Source organism: Phocoena sinus, chromosome 21 (assembly GCF_008692025.1).
Source record: "Phocoena sinus isolate mPhoSin1 chromosome 21, mPhoSin1.pri, whole genome shotgun sequence".
Taxonomy (NCBI): Eukaryota; Metazoa; Chordata; class Mammalia; order Artiodactyla; family Phocoenidae; genus Phocoena; species Phocoena sinus.
Window position 1 is genome coordinate 31992317 of NC_045783.1, and position 13862 is coordinate 32006178.

Consider the following 13862-nt stretch of genomic DNA (forward strand, 5'->3'; position numbering starts at 1 on the left):
AGTCATGAGCTCAGTACATCTACAGCTGTTCCAGAATATTTGAAATCTCTGCTTTATGGGCAGTAAGCTAGAGGGGCCAAACAAATAACCATGGACACAGCCATGACGGGGAGGAGGTCTGGAAATAGCATGTAGAAGAAATAGTTATCATCTCCTTGAGTTATACATTTCTCACTTGCCTTTGGATTGTCCAGAGTACATGGAAGCAGATGTTATTTCTTCATGCTTGCCTGGCCCTGGGCCCAAAGAGGCCAAGCTTGACCTTGCCTGTCCCAGCACCCCTTCTGCCCTCTCTGCCCCACTCAACGACACCCTTTAAAGGTCTACCTCAGGCCCTCCCGTCTAAATTTCTCATGGATAAGATTCTCAGATTTGTCATTTACACGCCCCATCGTACAACTAACCCTGGGACTTCTATGAGAAAGTAGACAGAAGCAATTTTTTTTTTCTTCTTCCCCAGTTAGCTAGCAGGTGTGTATGGAGGGAAAGGTATCACTTTGAGAGAAGAAAGCCATTCCCTGATATCACATCCGAAGGCAGGTCCAGTGGTCCAGGCTGTCACATCCTCTCAGGGGAATGAAGAAATGACTGACAATTAGCAGAGAACATCTTGGAATGATATTCACCATATTCCTTGGCTTTAGTCATTGTATGCTCTGTTGGCCTCAACCCTAATTAGACGGTTGAGAAAAGAAAGACTATTAATTGCTGCGCGTCCACTGTGAGCACAAGATGAGATATTTTAATCAAAAGATCCAAGAACAATTCTCCTTCAAGGTTAAAAGAAAAATTAGCTGCTTGGATAGTAAAAAAATCTGCTTTGGCACATAAAGCAGTTCTTGTTATGAATATCTGGCTCAGGGTGACGCTTTTATCTGCGTGCTATCTTATAGAGGCTAATCATTTGCTACCAGTTCCTAGAACCACACACTAGAGAACGTGTTATAAGCATGAAGAGAAAACAAACAATTAGAATTGATTTCCAACCCAAGTTGGACAGATGAATGCGTCTCATCATCCTTCTTTGATCACAAATGTCACTTTTTCTTAATGTAATTTTCATTCCCGGTTTCTTCCCAGGAACAGAAATGAAATATCCAATCAGGTGTTACAAGATTTAAATCATCCTATATAAGTCATGAGGGCTCTTCAAAGAAAACCCAGAAAATAGGAAGTTTTGAGTGAAGAAAGCAAAGGCTTTTTTGGGAAAGCCTTAGAAGGCAGAGCTTCTGGGACGGCCAAGACGACAAAACGGCAAGTGCTTTCTCGATGCTTCATCTTGTTCATACTTGACATCCTTCCTGCATCCTCAGATCATCTTCTCTCCTCCCTTCCCAACTCGGGTTCCAGGCTGCTCTGGATCCTGAAAGCTGTACCTACATTCCTGGTGGCAGCTGCTTGGAGGCACAGCTGGGGATGCTACGTCTGGTCACCCGGCTCCACTGCGCTGACAGCTGCTCAGAGAGCTCACCAGCCTCCATCGCTGAGATGGGCCACCAGCCCTCTCTCCCTCCAGAGAGACCCCAGAATGAGGGGTTACTCTCTGGGATCACAAAGCTTTATTGCTGTGGCACTTTAAAAATTACACCAGTGGTTTAAGGATAGGGAAGGCAACTTGTTAATTTGTCGTTCTCCCTTGGACCCTAGCACGCAGTGGATTGCTCTGTAACAACTGACTCAACTACTGACCCAATCAATGGATAGCCTGGAATTCCTTCATCATGACACGTTGTGTCACCGAAAACAGATCATCAGTGGACTAAATTCCATCCGCAGAATGAACTCTCTAGCTTCACTGTAGAACTATCATTTGCATGTTCTAGAAGACTAATTAGTGGCTTGTTACTGGGTTTCTTGAGAGTTAAATTTGAAATGAAAGATGCCACTCCAATGTACATACACCATGAAATGTGCTGGTAGATCTTTTACTGGTACTTGTTTTCCTAAAATACTGGTGTGAGGGAGCCTGACCCCCTTCCTGTCACTTTTAAATAGCCTCCTTCTAATCCACTTAATTTCCTGGCAGTAATGAATCTCTCAGAATACATTCTGATCAGGTCTCTGTTTTCCACAGAAAGCACGCTTTTTACCTGCAGGACTCTGATAAAATACGGAATAACACAATCATAACATGTGGTTCTAAGAGGAAGAGATAGAAACCTGTGTAGTTGGTCTAAAAGGGTCCTTTCCAATATAGATACTCCAGGGCAACTAGGTTCTCATTTAGGTAAGATGCCTGACCGTGAAAATCTTAGCTATTAGTAAGTTTATCTTTAGCAATGGAAAGATGTTAGAAAACAGAATCTATTGTTTGAACTTTATCTATTATCAAGGAAAGAAAATCAGAGGTCTGAAACTCCTCTATTTGAGGCTATTACAAAATCTTTTTTGTTACAACAGGAATAAATTCAGCGGTGATGGTTTTGGAAATCAAAAAGAGTAAAGAGCACATGTTAGCCTGTTGGGTGTCTTTAGAAGAAAGAGCACTTAAATAAGGAAGAGAAAAGACAGATATATCTCTGGAAAGTATAACAGGACCAGAAGCTGTGGGTAGAACTTTGAAGTAATTGTGTCCTGAGCTTGAAATATCACCAACATTTCTGAAAGCTGGCTATATAGATTTTGATTTATATTTGACTATTCAGCATGAAATGGACTGAGATTTCTTTGTGACTCTAAGAGCTACAGAAAAATATACACATTTCCTATTTTCTGTTAGGGACTATTCAAAGTGACAAGTATATACTATAATGATGCTCAAAAATGCATATTCGGACTGAGGTCCAGATTTTGGTTACATCTGGCTATACTTAACACAATATTGAATGGTCTAGATAATATTAACTCAAAGAAGAAAAAAATCTTCAAAATATTTATCATTAAGTTATAACTTAAATAACAGTGGTTAACACTTAAAGATGTGTCTCCCTCATACATGGAGATCATTTGTTTTTGAGAAAACCCTTCCAATTCTGAAACATAGGGGATTTATCAAATGCTGTGAATCAAAATCAGATTTAATAAGTTAATGTTGAGATTAGCTAAGGATCTAGTATGTGCTGTAGCAGACAGATGCCTGCGTAAAAAGGATACATATTATTTTTTAATGGTGAAATAAAAATGCAAATGGAGAAGAAAAATGAGCTCCACGTTATCACAATGTTAAAGAAAATCTCTCCAGGGAGTCTCAAAGAATATTGGGAAAATGATTTTAGCCAGGAGCATAGTTCAATTTATTTTGTTTACTTTCAAGTATTATTATCCATGGTCTTTGGAGAATAATGTGCTAATTATAGACGGCTGACAAAATGTAACTGGTAACAAACTATTATATATAGAATGGATAAACAACAAGGTCCTACTGTGTAGCACACAGAACTATATTCAATATCCTATAATAAACCATCACGGAAAAGATATGAAGAAGAAAGTATACATATATGTATAACTGAATCACTTTGCTGTACAGCAGAAATTAACACAACATCGTGAACAAACTATACTCCAATAAAATAAATTCTAAAAAGAAAATGCTCTTTCTGATGTTGCAAGATTGAACACCAAGGTTGAAACTGTTGTATAAAATGAAGACTTGGAGTAGGTGGAAAGCATTAGACCACAAGAAACTCAGAGTGAGAACAGTCTTCGGAGGACTGTCCCAGATAATTCTTTATATCCCACTGTCTGGTTTAGGTCAGTTTGGGTTCTAAACCCTGAAGAGGTCTGAACTTTTTGTGAGTCCAAAACCCCAACTTTGGGCAAAAGCAACTAGAGTTTGCTATGAAGAATTCTGGACCAATTTTACAGAAGAAGTACTTGGGATAAAGAAGTACTGACGGATGCCTCAGTATTCATCTACTTGTTCCCCAAAGTCCATTTCAAATGTAATTTCATTATTACAGAATGATAATTAACACATGAGAAAAAAGTTCGTGCCATTCATGCCCAGTACTGTCTAAGAAGTTTTATAATTTTTGTTATTGTTGTTTCTTGTTGTTCTTAAAACTCAATCCTAGGAACTTCCCTGGCAGTCCAGTGGTTAAGACTTGGCCTTCCAATGCCTTCCTGGTCAGAGAGCTAAGATCCCACATGCCTCCAGGCCAAAAAACCAAAACATAAGAAAGCAGGAGCAATATTGTAACAAATTCAATAATGACTTAAAAAAAAAACCCTCAATCCTCACCACAGTCAGTTCTGCTAAAACTTTTAAAAATCTGTCATATTTTACAGGTGTGCAAACTAAGCTCCAGACAGGGCTTTAAGTAACAAGCTCGAGGCCACCCAATCAGTAGATGTAGAGCCAAGATTGAACCCAGATGGTCTCCTTCCCAAGCCACTTTCCTGTACTCACCCCATGACCACCTTTCCTGCTGGCCCCCAACCAGATGCAACTACTTCTGAATTCCAGCAGCATTTTGTGCCAATATATCCTATGTTGATTTTAACTGTATTTACTTGACTACATGTTGCTTCCTCTCAACTAGATTATGTACTTGCTGAGAGGTAAAGGGAGCTCCTTCTGTTGTCCCCAAGGCCTGTTTCAATGCCTCAAACATAGCAGGCACTCAACAGATTTTGGTCATGGGAGTGAATTAAATGGGGTGAGGGGCTGATTTGTCCAATCATTCAAACTACTACCCCATTTACACTATGAAAATCCAAGCCAGAATGGACTTAATCCTCTTCTCCAGCCAAAGGGCAGAGATGGAGAGCTGGACTCAGGAACATAACCAAGGCACGTGTCCATCCCCATCTTATCTCCCCCGCCTACTCCCCTGTCAACATTGACCTAAATGAAGCAAGGTCTTCATTTATTTTAATTCAATTCCCTGGCATTCCATGTTCCATGACAACGTTTAAGAGATTAGACAAACACTGGCCAAATTCAACATTTTACCAAAGTCCAGTTGGAGTAAAAGTCAAGAGCAGCTAAAGATAGCTTACAGCTGGACGTACTCTAGTGTCTAATGAACTCTGGGGAGATGTGTGAGAAGGGGTTACAGTAACTTATAAAAGACCCAGAATGAGTGTAAGGACAGAAGCCTGGACTGCTCAGGTGGTGGGTCCAGGTTCCCTTTCGAGCCTTCCTCACCCCCTCCCACTCATCCCGTTTGCCTGAGAAACCACCAGAATGTGTGCTTGGTATTCATAGCGTGGAATGAAGTGAAAATAAGCTTCTTTCTCTACTTCCTCCTGATATGACCAACTTCACTTCTTTTGCCCCAAGTCATAGCCTTGGAAAAGCCCCTGTGCCTTTTGTTCAAGAACAGGATAAACAGGCCCGGAGGACACTTTTCCTCTAGCAGGACCTGCGTGTTAAGGGGGCTGGTCAATTTCTGGGCCACCCAGCAGGAGAGAGGTAAACAAGAAAGAAGGATGACTTTACAGCCACTCTTCTGCCTCTGGAAAATACTAAAAAGTTTAAAAAGCTCAGTCTTGAAGCATAAAATTAGAGAATGTTGGGTTGATAGAGACCTTGACTACCTTATATTCAGTGAGGGCTTTGAAACTCAGTGAGGGGACATGATTTGAGAAGCAGTGACCCTGGGACTTGCTGTCCACCTCCCAGGCCAGGCCTGTTGGGCTCCATCAGCTCCTTCTGGTGGTCCTTTTCTCTCTTGACACAGATGCACTTTTCAGAACCAAATCAGGTAACGGCCTTGCACCCTTGGAGACTGGTACTAGGTGGCTCTCTAAAGCAGCCTGACAAAGAACATGAGAGGTGGGCAATGGGACCCACAATTAAAGCTGAGACTTGAAAGCATCGGCTCAGAACCACTCTGGAGACAGCCATGACTCACGCAAATTTCAAGCAAGACAAAATAATGATTACAAGTCTGTCCAGAAGCGGGGGGCGGGGGGGGAAACGAGTGAGCTGAAGAGCACTAGGGGTCATCAGTCATTCTATAAATAATATGGAAGCATGAAAATGCTCCCCATTTAGTACTTTTCAAGCCCACAAAAGGCCTAATCTATTCACAGACTGTAATTGTAATGTATCCCTAGATATGGCATGTAGAGCAAAAGCATGCAAGTGGGACTTAGGAAAAAGTACAGCTGTTAGAATTGCCTGTGCATTAGTGCCGTAGAGAGAGACAGATCTAGCTTTTTCTGGCTTCTCTGGAATCCCTCTATCTATAAACTATTGTCTCTTCCATTTGAGAAGTTGGGCTCTGAGGGCTTCCTCAGAGAAGGGAGGGCTCGTGACAGTAGTGAACTCGAGTGTTCTGTACAAAACAGGGCTAACTGTGAAAAACAATCTGGAGTTTCCTTAAAAAAACTAAAAATAGAGTTGCCATCTGATCCAGCAATCCCACTACTGGGCATATGTCAAGAAAAGATGAAAACTCTAATTCAAAAAGAGACATGCTCCCCAGTGTTGACAGTAGCACTATTTACATAAGCAAGACATGGAAGCAACCTAAGTGTCCATCAACAGAGGAATGGATAAAAAAGATGTGGTGTGTATATATATATATATATATATATATATATATATAAAAGTGAATACTACTCAGCCATAAAAAAGAATGAAATTGTGCCATTTGCAGCAACATGGATGGACTCAGAGATTATCATACTAAGTGAAGTAAGTTAGCCCAAGAAAGACAAATATCATATGATACCACTTATATGTGGAATCTAAAAAAATGATACAAATGAACTTTATTTACAAAACAGAAACAGATTCACAGACATAGAAAATAAATTTATGCTTACCAAAGGGGAAAGGGGAGGGTGAGGGATAAATTAGGATTATGGGATTAATAGAGACACACTACTATATATAAAATAGATAAACAACAAGTATTTACTGGGTACCACAGGGAACTGTATTCAATATCTTGTAATGAACTATAATGGAATAGAATCTGAAGCTGTACTCCTAAAGCTAACTCCATATTGTATATCAACTATAGTTTGATAAATAAATTTTAAAAAAACGGGGCTAAATAGAGAATGCCCTTTGACCCCCAGGCCCTGTCTCATCCCCATCCTTGTGCTGCATGAGGCACCCTACTTACAGTGCCTAGGATGTAAATCTAGCCCTTTGGCTGGAAAGACGTGGTGATATTCCACAAGCTCCACTTCCTGCAGGAGCTCTTTTGCCTTGGATTCTAGATTTTGCCCTTTATTCCAAGCCTTTTCAAGGCTTGGAATAATTATCAGCTGAAGAGAAATAACTTGACCCTCTTTGGGAAAGGACAGCTCTGTTTTCAACACTGTCTTATGCCCTGCCCATCTCAGAACTTAGAACCAAAGTCCCAGTCCCTTAGGTTATTGAAATTCTTGGTTAATGCCAGTAAATCACATTGAAAATTCTACAAAAAAAAGTTCTATACTTTTAGACTTCGAAGAAGTCCATGCCTTGATTTGGTTTTTGTTTGCTTGTTTCCAAAGAGAACATCTTCTTGGTATATTGAGCTATTTTTATTTGTTGTAAGTACAGAAGCTTCTTCACGCTGAGCATCTCTTGCAAAAATATTTATTTTTATTATTTATTATTCCACCCTCCTCCCACACACACACAACTAACTATTATCCTGAATGCAGGAACTGAATTCCAAGGTATTTAAAGCAAATATATTCTAGCTCTGAAAATTAGACTGAACATCCACTCAATCACTTCACAAATAAATGAATATAATGGGGAAATGAATAATATGAAGGCTTTGTCTGGAGGATTCATACTAATTGAGAAAAATTGCAGAAAAAGCAATTGATATCACCACTTCAGGCTTCTTCTCAAAGGAAGCAGCACATATAGAAATTACTACTAACTTTTGGTCAGTCTGATTTATTCTCTTAAACACTTGTACCTCATTTTCAACCAAATGAAATATCAAAGTAAGTAATGACAAATTTTATAACCTTTAATTCTAGGTAATACAATGTCCTGAGGCTTGAAGTGTTCCCTAAACTCAAACTTAAGTACATTATGGGGGAATTGTTCATTAGTCTATGGTATGTCCTCATCTGCCTTTAACTTTCATTTTAAACATTTGTTCTAATTGACAGACTAGATCCCCCAGAAATGCTGAAAAATCTACCAATAGGCAATTGCTTTATATGCCAGTGTGATCATTTGCATTTTGAAACCTTTACTCTCATTAGCTATTGAATATTTCTCTTGCAATTTAACCATGGAGCAAAATTCGACAGTCATTTTGCTGTTTATGACATTTGCCAAAAAAAAGAGAAAAAGTCTTTTTACTACTAGTAAAGAGCAATATAATAATAATAGTATTACTTAAGTACTGTTATAACAGTTAGAGTAAAGGTGGCCAATAACCTGACTTCTGCTCTTGACTCTGCTGACCAACTTTTGGGGGGACCTTGGGCAAGTCACTGAACTTCCCTGAGACTCAATTTTCTAACCTATAAAGTGGAGCCTCTGGTCAATTACAGGACTGCTGTGTGTATTAGATGTAACACTTCCAAAGCATTTTAGTCTGTGGCTGTGTCCCAGTCTCAGACAAGTCCCACTTTGGTTATCAGTGGTGGCATTGTCATCATCACCATCTTCTCCCCCCGCATCGCTATGACCATCATCGCTGTCGTTATCGGGATTGGCATTGTAAGCAGTTGCCCAGAAAATATGACTGAAGGATTACTTATGGAACAAGGCATGTAGGTTTCACACTGTATTAATTTCCTAGGGCTGCCCTTAAAAAAAGTACCCAAAACTGAATGTCTTCAAACAACAGAAATTTATTCTCTCAAGGTTCTAGAAGATGAAAGTGTGGAATCAAGGAGTCAGCAGGGCACACTCCCTCCAAAAGCTCTGGAGGAGATTCCTTCTTGCCTCCTCCAGATGCTGCTGGCTCCTGGTGTTCCTTGGCTTGAGGAAACAGAACCCCAATCTCTGCATCTGTCTTCACGGGGCCACCTTCTCCGTGTGTTCAAATCTCCCTTTCCTTTCTCTCATAAAGACACCATAAATCATTCTCAAAAATCCAGAAAGATTTCATCTTGAGATTCTTAACTTTTACATCGCAAAGACCCTATTTACAAATAAGGTCATATTCTGAGGTTCTGGGTGGACATGATTGGGGCAGAGAGGGTCATTGCTAACTTCAATAAATGCTCAAGGCTGACCGGGACATGTTTTAGGAAAAATTTTAGGTCTGAATTCAGGATTCGTAGAAAAGAATACCAGGATCATGAGTAAAGCATGGGAAGTGGAAGCATATTTGTTGTGTTCTTGTCATCATTAAACACTCATCTTTGAGGGAAGTGAAACTTAAAGAAGGTTTGTCAGTGCCCAGGGTCACTCAGTGGCAAAATTGCACTAGAAATAAAATTCAGTGTCCTTTCCACTACACAACTGAATCATCTCTGCTCATCTCAACGCTCCTCTAGAAATGACTGCAAAAATATAAATATAAGACCTTGAAAATTACAGACACTTTAATACTTATGTTGACTTAGTCAGATTAAAACAGTTAAGAACCATTTGGCTGACTTCCATCACACTAAACTTCCACCTGAGAACAAAATAAAAGCTGGATACAATTTAAAGGAAAAAGTTTTGAAAGCCTTGAAGAGCTGCTGTAGTTGATGTTGGTATACTTCAAGGAAAATACTACTAGTAACAAAGAAGGATATTTCATGATGGCAAATAGTGATTTAAAAAAGGGCCCATACAATAAGAATACATTAAAAAATCCTAAATTTGTAAGCATCTAACAATATACCTTTAAATATATAAAACAAAAAAGAAAAGATAGAATTAAGAAGACACATAGGCAAATCATATGTACAGCTGGAGGTTTTTAATTATGTCTGCTTCTCATGGATATAAAAAGCAGACAAGAAAATCAGTAAGAATATACTGATTTGAACAAGATTAAGAAACTTGGCCTAATTGATAGATAGGACCATTTATTTATATTTATATTCATATATATTCTTTTTCAGATTCTTTTTCATTATAGAACCTATACTTTTATATTAAGAAGCTAGGGGAAAATGCAAATTAAATCCAAAGGAAGTAGAAAGAAGGAAATAATATATTAATTGTCATGAAATAACTGTACATAAAGAAAATCAACAAATCCCCAACATTTGTTCATCAAAAAAAAAAAGAAAAAATACTAGTAAAGATTGATAAACTTCTAACAAGAAAAGTGATCAAAAAAAACAAAACAAAACAAAAAGGAAGAGACACAAATAAACAGTGTCCGGAAAGAAAAATATTCCACAAGCATTAAAAATAAAATTAGGGGATGAAATGAACAATTTTATACCAATATATTTTAAAATGTAAATGAAATGGACAAATTAGTTGCAAGACAGGTTATTTAAGCTGATATAAGAATAGAAGATATGAATAATGCTGTATTAAAGAAACTAAATTTCTAAGAAAAATACTCCCATAGCATACATTTTTAGGCCTAGATGGCTTCACTAATGAATTCTTCCTCGTATTTAAGGCAAGAAATAGCAGCAGTCTACCACAAACTCATTCAGGGATTAGAAGTAGAATCTGTTTATCGAGGCCCTCACACACTTGAAACCAAACCTAACAAGGATATTATAAGAAAATTATGGAACCGTCTGTCTCGTAAACAAAGACAGGCTCATATACACACCCAGGATACTCAAATCTGGTATAAGGACAGATGAAATGGCCTGTGGGACAGAGCTATGACAATTATCTTCTTCAAGGTTTCTTCAACCTTGTGCTTTTGTGGTTAAAAAAAAAAGCAAACTGTCTTGTTTATTGGAAAGAAGGCAGCACAGCAGGAGACGTACCCTTCTGAAGTCACGTATACTTATTAAATTACACCAGGGAAGCAATGTCCTTTTTCAAAATTCATCATAGGACTCTCTACTGGCAGTCCCTGCAGTCCTGTGTCCAAAGCCTGTCTGTGGTGGCTGAGTGACACGAATTAATTAAAAGTGAGAGTCACACACTGCTGGGTCCAGTCCTGTTTCTGCCATTTCTTTGGCAAGGTGGTGCTGCGAAAGTTACTTTGCCTCTCTGAGCCTTAGTTTCTCAGATCAAATAATGGGTCAGTAATATGTATCTCAAGGTAGTTAAGGGGAATAAACAAGGTATTAGGTGTGACTATGCCTAGCACAAATTCTGTCACGTGAAGTTTTATAGGTAAACATAGAGACGTAGGTATGTTCCTGAAGCTGGAGATGATATCTATCTGCATCAGTTATTGACATGATTCTTGCCACCTAAAGTCACTGCTGTCTACCTTTTTCTATTTATGAAGAGCAATAAATACATGCCCCTAAAAGATGATCATTTACCGTTGCAGCTCCTTGTAAGGTGTCTGTGCGTACGTCAGATGCATGCTCGTTAGAATGCATACAGTATGGCTCACAACGGAAGGGTCAGAGAGATGCTGAAGGGACCGTTTTGGGGGTTGGGGATGGGGTTGGGGCAGCAGCTCCCAATAATCAATACAAGTGCTCTAGGCGCTGAGAATCAGAGACAGTCTTGTTTCTGAAGAACTTCCTTGATAAAAGCCCTTTGGGGGTGGATCAGAGTAAAGCAAGTGATGAAAGCAGCTTTGACTCACTGAACCGCACAATATTGTAGAAAAACTGAGTCAGTAGGAACTCTGGGTTTAAACTTCTCCCCTGAAGCCAGAAACCCCTGTGAATCTATGTCTTTACAGTATCTTTGCCAAGAAATTTCCCTGCCTGGAACGTACCTTCCTATCCGTGCTTGGAAAATCGTTACTCATCTTTTCTTCTTTTTTTTTTTTTTGGACATCTTTATTGGAGTATAATTGCTTTACTGTGTTGTGTTAGTTTCTGCTGTCGTTACTCATCTTCTAAAAATCACACATTCACTCCATCAGGAATGTTTACGAAGCCCTTAATACGTATCAAGTGTTGCGCTGGGGGCTAGGTGATAATGGGAAACAAAGTCAGACCCTGACGACTTCATCCTTATGAGCTCGGCCTCTGCACTTATGTCCCTGTCCTGGTCCTCAAAGCTCGGGGTGCCCACATTATGGCAACAGAGAACAATCTATGTGTTTACATGACTGTTTCCCCAGCCTGTCAGGGAGCTCCCCAAGAGGAAGGCCTAAATCCGTTCGTCTTTTCTTCCCCAGGGCACACTCGGGGTCTGGCACACAGTGGGCGCCCCATACACCTTTGTTAAATGAATCATTCATTACTTATGAGGCCCTGATACAGTCGAATCTGTTCAATGATTCTGCTAATGAATATGAGAGAAATGAAAACAATTATATTCAGGAAAATTACATATTTTTGAGGTATTCTTTGTTTTTTCCTATTTTATTAGATCTTTTTAGCAGTCCTAGCAGCTACTTTAAAAATACCTAAAAGCTAATGTCATTGGCTTTCTAAAAAGATGAGCAATATAAATGCAGGGGAAATGATGCCTGATTAGACTTTCCTGGTTTAAAATCATGAGAATTTGGGGGAGGGGGAATGGAATGAGCTTCCATTGAATTGAAAATAGCTATGTATGTGAATGACTTAAAATTCCAGGGGATCTGTTAGGTTTCCAGACTAAGCAACAATATGCTTCTAGAAATAGAAAGTGGTCGAAGACATTCACAGAATTTGACTTCACAACACGGAGGTCTGGCCCATCCTCCAAGTAGAGACTACATTGCTTATTTAAAAACACTTAATATAGATCTAAAAGTTTCCTGAAGTTCATACAAATGTGCTGACTAGCCTGGAAAAGAAGGAAAAAATGAAAAAAATATTGTCATTACTGTGTCCAAAAAAGGCAAGAAGTCACTCTTCAAGTGGTGCTAGGCAGACTCTGGAGGCTTGAACAGCATAAATATCATGGGAACCTTGGAGGTAAGAGATACAGTTTTCATCTACTTATTCTGAAATAAGGAAAGTGGTTAGCCTTTATTCATCATGCTAAAAGTTACATACAAAAGGACTGAAGAGTGAAAGCATGAAAGTACCTACTTGGTCTGATGTTTAGATCCTTTCAGATGGGCATGATACTGTTCTATTGAGTTTAGAGAGACACTGCAGATGGTACATCTGTAATTGCGCCTCAGACCTGTGGACGACAGACACACAGACCTGGTTAGCTACATCCTTGTCATCAACCACCTGAACGAATCCTAGATCTCTGAGAATCAGAGACAGTCTTGTTTCTGAAGAACTTCCTTGATAAAAGCCCTTTGGGGGTGGATCAGAGTAAAGCAAGTGATGAAAGCAGCTGAAATGGTCAGGGACAGAGTCTCTTAGAAGCCGTCTGGTCTACCCCACCAATAACATTTCAATCCTTCCTTCCAAGAGCCCAGGCGACAGGTTCCTCAGCAGAAGTATGACTGTGAATACTTTGGAAGCCACCTGCCCCATTGTTGGATGACTGAAATTATTAGAACATACTTCTTTGGGGTAAAATGTTTCCATATACTTCATAACCCAAACAAAGAAGCAATCTATTTTTTCCTTAAGGCAGAGAGACATGTAAGCTGTCATTTCTGCAGTGAAACTTGAGAGTCCAGAGAAAAACTCGGTCTCAATTCCTCTTCCACCTCTATTCCAAGGACCAAATCAGAAATTCAAGTTTAGATATCATTCATCTGAGCTCTTCTCCCAAGACCATCTTATAAAATGTAGGATGCTGTCTTAATTTAACCCACATGTAAACATACTTTCCATCAGAGAGTTGAAAAGTAAGTTATTGACTCTTTATCCATTTCATTCACTCATTAACAGAGTATCAACTTTGGACCAGGTACTAGGGACTCCAAGATGAATAAGATGCTCTTTGTTTCCAAGGAGTTTAGTGAAAACCTTGACTCCTCTGTCACTCCTCATCTAGAGTCGGATGTGTTTGAAAGAAGCCGCTCATATTCCTGCTATGTCCCATCAGAGTGGAGAGGAAA

The 13862-nt window shown here is 39.3% G+C and overlaps 1 protein-coding gene across 1 annotated transcript in view; it reads right to left on the reverse strand.

The window, feature by feature from the left end:
- Window positions 1-13862, reverse strand: part of ZMAT4 (zinc finger matrin-type 4) — a 340674-nt gene that overhangs the window by 28564 nt on the left and 298248 nt on the right. The window contains exon 6 of the mRNA XM_032618467.1: window positions 12928-13024. Coding sequence (XP_032474358.1) covers window positions 12928-13024 — 97 coding nt within the window. The remainder of the gene's footprint in view (window positions 1-12927; window positions 13025-13862) is intronic.